Here is a 6,000-nt window from a genome sequence, read left to right as displayed (position 1 = left end):
GCCCAGACCTGAACACAGTACTCGAGGTGTGGCCTCGCCAGTGCTGAGTACAGAGGCATGATCACCATTTACCACAACTCCAGCCAGTTCTTAACCTAGTGAAGAGTGTGGGTTTTGTGTGTATTCATCATTAGTTGTGAGGATAAAGGGATGTGATTCTTGTGTAATGAGAAGGAAAATAAGGAAAAAAGGACTGAATAAAATATTTTCAATTAGTTTTAATGCCACACATTTTGTTTTTAATAAAACCAAACAAAACACGAATTTGACCTGTGTTTGAAAGAGGACAGTCTTTCTACCTGGATAACTATAAATTCATCGTAATTATCTGGTACATCAGCTGAAGTTAAATGTATATATAGACCTCTTTCCGGAACAAAATGTAACACCCTTGCATACATACAGCTGACCCTTAAATGTGCAGATCGATGGATTTAAAGTTATGTGTGTAAATATTTGAATCACTGAAGCATAAAATAGATAAACTTGGCCCATTACTGTAATTTGTTTGCTGAAACACCATAAAATGAAACATAATCATAAGTGGAAACATTTTTGTCTTTTAGATGCCGACCTTGACTTAACAATCACACTTTTTTCTAAGCAGTTTTGTTTCTTGCTCTAAGCAAGATTTGAAAGTGGCTTCACTTGAGGCTTGTGTAGGGGAGGAGGAAGGGGTGAATTCTGCAGCTGAAGGTGGACAAAGGTAGCTTTTCTTTGGCAGCAGAAAGTCAGTAATTCTTGTTTGGCAAAAAGGGATGCTTGCATTTGCAGAGACATTTGGATTATTAGAAGCAGCCCTAGCAGGAATGAAGGAATGGGCAGTGTGCAGGTGAAGCCTGAATGCATATCAAATGGATCTGAAAAGTGTACCAAGGATTATCCCCAGATAGGACACAGTCACATATTGCATGCATTTAGCTCTCTGGATATGATGAGTCATATGGACCCAAACGAGAATATCCATGTGTGTAAAATTAAGACTTCAGTATTTACAATTATATCACCTCGGCAGCTCAGATCAGCCTAGTGTTTTAAACTTCAGCATTTTATTTCTGGGAGACATAGCTAAGGTTTTAAAGTGTTGGCAAGCCTGGAGGCAAAGTACTGAATTCTGAAGCAAGTAAGATTTTAGTTTCATCAGCTCCTGACAGAAATCTATAATTAGTATATCTTTTGTATATAATGATATATATTCTCAGTTTATAAAGACACATAGTATATCTCAAATTGCATGAGTAACAACAGAAAGTTTAAAATATTTAATACATATAAATTAGCACATTATTTTTATTCCAAAATTTATGTCATTTTAGAGCCTTATTCAGGCCTATTTCAGAGTTTCCATTTGGGGCATTTGGAAGTATTTGAGAAAACCATTTTTATCTGACAATTCCCAGAAAAGGATATTATAGATCCCAGGGCAAATTTGCACCTAGACATTGTGGAAGACACTCATAAATCAAAAGAAATAAGCTGGAACATCCATTCAGTTCAACTGATGTTAGGAGTACACAACACTTCTGAAAATTAGCTTGTTTACCAGGTGCCTAAACAAGGATAGATTGATGCTTTGACAAATGTGATCTTAGTAAGTCAGTTTTGCAAATGTACAGCAATGTTTGCTGTAACATTTCCATCACAAATCACAGCCAGGGAGGAAACAGAATGTCTGGACCAGCTGCAGGTTTTGCCTCTAGACTTGACCCTAACACACACAAACTGCATCTGGAGGCTTGCAGGGTTGGATCCCCTGCTTTTCCAGAGACCTTTGTTAAGCTCAGCGGTGTACAACAGCCTGCAATGTTTTGTCATTTTCAGGACTAGAGGCCAAATCGATGTTAGTTACAGAGAACATTTTATACATTTGGAAGGCTTCTGGGAAGGTTTCAAACACAGCAATCAACTCTACTCTGTTCTCCCCGTGCTCTTGTATAGATTACAGTGGAACAGGTGGGATCCTCTTTCTCTCTCTGCTAATGCAAGTACTGAGGAGAGCTTTGAAAGACCCATCAGTGAATGTTGCAATCCAGACATATGTGCTACAGCAACTTGTGATCACTTTGAAAGCAAGTGATTTCAGTGGGGACTTTTTCAAAACACGTGGTGCAGTCTTTGACGTTTAGATCTTGCCCTGCTTCAAACAACAACAAAAAAATTAATCAGGAAAATGAAAATAAAACAAATTTAGATTAATGTAATCTCAGAGTTATGAATGTATATGTTCAGCCTTCAGGATATTTTTTTTTTCAGCCTTATATCAACTCAGCTGTTTTTCATATGTTGGCCTTGGTTAGTTCTGTTCTGTGGCATAGATGTATGTTTTTAGTACTTGTTTCATATCTCTGAGATATACAAGCAATAGCTAGATGTTAGTACTTTTATTAGCATATAACATTTGTCTCCTAAATCTCTGGGGTGGTGGCCATCAACCAATCTTTTGTTGGTAAAGCTACGTTTATGTACATGTGTATGAAAATATGCATCAGTGTGGTTCTTATTTTGTGACTATGGCTCATTGGGGTAATCTGAAGGTATAGGATCTATTGAAAGGATCATATTATACACTGAGGAGAGCTGTTATGAGGACACCCTGGCTCTGCCCACGCTCCGCCTTGGAGGACAGAAGTTCCATGGAACAGCAGAGGCTGGCAGGCACTTCTGGAGAGGGTCTGGTCCAGCTTTCTGCTCAGGGCTGCGCCAGCTACAGCAGGTGCTCAGGGCAATGCCCAGTCAGGGTTTTAACATTTCCACGGATGGAGACTGCACAACCTGCTGCAGTCTTTGACCACCTGAACACTAAAGGCGTTTTATCTTACCTTTAAATGGAATTTCCTGCACTTCAGTTCGTGCCCTTTGCCTTGAGCCCTGTCAGCCGGCACCACTGAGCAAAGCCTGGCTCCCTGCTCTTCACTCCCCCCACTTGCGTACATGGATTGGGATGCTCCCTGAGCCCTCCCTTCTCCGGCCTGAACCGCCCCAGCTTTCGGCCTTTCCCCATCTCAGATCTTCAAACCCGTCAATCACCCTCGTGGCGCTTCTTTTCTGCCTTTAGCTCTAAACTCATCACGCCTAATTGCAGCTGTGCCCCCCCGAGCGGCTGCCGCAGACCCCCGCCAGAAGCGACAGGGTCACAAGGAAGGCTCTGCCCGCCTGCCCTCAGGGTGCGAGGGGCAAGACGTGGGCGGGAAAGCAGCCCCCCTGCCTGTGCGGGAGGTGAGGGGGCGAGACAGGACGAGACGAGCTCCGCAACACGGCCGGCCTCCCTCCCTCCCTCCCGCCCAACGCCCCGCCGGCCCCGGAGGGGTGTGCAGAGAGGAGAGGCTGTGCCGCGCTGCGTCCCGCCCACCGCGGCTCGTACCATTCCCTCCGAGCGAGGGGCTTCGGGGCAGAGGAAGCGGCGGCGCAGCCCCCACCCCGCCCCGCCTCAGCGCCCGCCGCCTCCCGCCCCGCTCCGGCCCGGGGGTCCGCCCTCCCGCCGCCGCGCGCCGGGTGCGGGGCGCGGGGGGAACGTCCCGCGCGGCGCCTCTTCCCGCCTCTCCCCCCGCCCCGCCCCGCGCCGGCCGCCATCTTGCGGCGGTGGCGGTGAACGGCGGCGGCGCTGCGGGGCTGCGGGGCGGCGGCCGGGGCCGGCGGAGCATGCAGAGCGCGGAGCAGCGTCCCGCGGACGCGCACCCTGGCCAGTGGGTGCTGATTGCGCCAGGTAACGCGGCGGGGCTCCCAGCTGGGACAGGCTCTGTCGCGCCGCCCACGCCCCGCGCCCTCTCCGGCGCGCCTCGGCGCTGCTCGCCCGCCTGGCAGCCGGGCCGGGCTGCCGCTGGGGCCGGCGCGCGGTGCCGTGCCCTGAGGGCTGGGGCTGGTTGCAGACAGCAGCCCAGGGACCTGCCCCAGCCCGCCTGTGGTAAGGACGTTCCGAGACACAGCCTTTACACGAGGCCCTAGCCACTACCGCCCTTCTCCTCTCCAGGGGCCCTGTTTCCCTCACCGCATCTTTGCGTTTTATTTTTGTGTGCCGTTAGGGTTTTCCGAAAGTCAGCTGGCCCCTAGTCTGTAAACAGCGTTGTGCGGCCTGGGGAGAGGAGCTGAAGGAGTGAAGTGTCACTGAGGTCCCTGATGGAATCTTTCCGCCTTGTCTCTGTCCCCCTGATCCGTCCCTGCGTTTTTGAAGGAAACGAGTCAGTGCCCTAAACCTAAGCTTCAAAACAAATGCCTTGAAAACCTTGAGTTTTAAGCCAGACTGAGATCTCCCCAGCTCTTTGTAGGCTAAAGAGAACCTGCACATGGCAGCTCTGCAGATGCAAGATACACCAGGCCTTCAGCCCTGCGGAGGCGTGGTTGCTCTCACACAGCGCTGGATAAACGGGAAGATGCCTTTCCCCCTTGACGTGTGTTTCTGCCTACTAGCAGGCTTTAAAATTTTAATTTCAGTGATCACAGAAGGTTTTTGTGTTTAAAAAAAATGAATGAAACACAATGTGCTCAAACTCCAAGAAGTAAGAGAAAGGAAACATTTTATAGGTGCTATTTTTAAGTTTGGTATTACAAGGAAATGCAACTTCCACGATTATCTGTGTGTCAGCTTTGTACTGTGAGGTTTCTTGCTCCACCCAAAACTTTTGAGTGCTCATGATAAAAAGGAGGAGGAGCTCTTTGAAGTAACCTAATGAGAATTGTGAAAATGCCTGTGATTATGTGAGAAATGCTATAAATGGCAGCACTGAAGGAAGGGTATAACAAAAGTTTAATTCAGCAAAGGTTGGAAACGAGGCAGAAGCTCAATCTTGAGACGTGAATCTGTAAGAAAGCAGGCTTCTCTAGTTATGTGAGAACCAGAACCAATTATTATAATTTCACTGATTCTTCTCTTCCTCTAGTTTTAACTTTTCAGTACCACCCTTTGGTATATGACATGCTTGATGCCTAAGAAAAGAGTTTATAAGTGAGTGATTATTTCATTTTTTTAAAAAATACTGACTCACTGTAGACTTAAGATTTAAAGTGAAATCTTGTGTAAGATGACTGGTTATGCCAACAGATGTCCATACTGTGCAAATATTTACAAATATGCTTAACTAGTGCATGAGTAGTCAGTTCTGTGCAGTAAGTTGAATTCTTCAGTAAGTGTTTGCAGGATTGGAGCCAGAGCTTGTAACTTTCATAAAGCCAGACAGTTTGTATTACCAATTATGCCAGCACAGCTCTGACAGAATTTATATAGTACTCCAGACCTGTAAGAAAGTTTATTAAGGCTTAGTAGAACCTCAGAGCGCGTAGTGATTTAAGAAAATGTCTGTGGCCGAGAATTTCAGAACTCCATGGCTGATCAGACTTGCCCTTCATATGAACAGGACTGTTGAAATGAAATAGATTTAATGGTTTTGGTAACGTTCTTTTAAGAGAAGAGGTCTTAAAAGTTAATGGGTGCTTGAGCGTTCACTCGCCATTCCAGGAGCTTCACGCACACAACCTGAGTTGTGTGAGCTGCTAGGACCAGAGCCCCTTTGCAGTGGGTGACTCCAGCAAGCCCCCTTTCGACTCCACTTACACACATACACACTCGGGCTTGGTTCATTCTTTAGGCTCAACCCTAGGTTTCCCACAGCAGAGTCTCAGATGTCTGATTTAAAAGTAATTAAAAGGTATAGCAGTGGGATCTGCTTGAGCTTAGTGTCTCCAGTTAGAGACCCAGAACAAAGAAAATGCTGGGCAATGATACCCTTGTGAATTATACCCCTGCCCCTCACGCACTCTTCATGTATCTTCTAGTCCAATGGTCTTTTTTGGTCTGGGCTCTTCTAATGCTTTATTGGATTCACCTTTGGTGTTCAGGAAGGCAGGGCGTTGACTGCTCTTACCTTGTTGATTTGCAGTCTCTGCTGACAGTTGTAGTCTCTGTCTTCTGATTTAGGCTTCTTTTGCACCTGCACCCCTCCGCAGAACATGGGAACCTCTTAGCAGAACATGGGAAACCAAAAAGTCCCAGACTTAGGAAGAACATTT

General features: G+C 46.7%; 1 protein-coding gene across 2 annotated transcripts in view; it reads left to right on the top strand.

Annotated features, from left to right (window-relative positions):
• The first annotated feature begins 3,460 nt into the window (after nucleotides 1–3,460).
• The window catches only part of RNASEH2B (ribonuclease H2 subunit B), a 44,369-nt gene continuing 41,829 nt past the window's right edge, over nucleotides 3,461–6,000 (top strand). Inside the window, exon 1 of one of the 2 annotated variants that reach the window (XM_051622797.1) lies at nucleotides 3,461–3,703. In XM_051622797.1, coding sequence (XP_051478757.1) covers nucleotides 3,640–3,703 — 64 coding nt within the window. In that variant the 5' untranslated portion in view covers nucleotides 3,461–3,639. The remainder of the gene's footprint in view (nucleotides 3,704–6,000) is intronic. The other variant, XM_051622786.1, reaches the window with a different exon arrangement.

The sequence above is a fragment of the Apus apus genome, chromosome 1 (genome assembly GCF_020740795.1).
Source record: "Apus apus isolate bApuApu2 chromosome 1, bApuApu2.pri.cur, whole genome shotgun sequence".
NCBI lineage: Eukaryota > Metazoa > Chordata > Aves > Apodiformes > Apodidae > Apus > Apus apus.
Note: the sequence above shows the minus strand (reverse complement) of the source record. Positions and strands in the feature narration are given on the sequence as shown.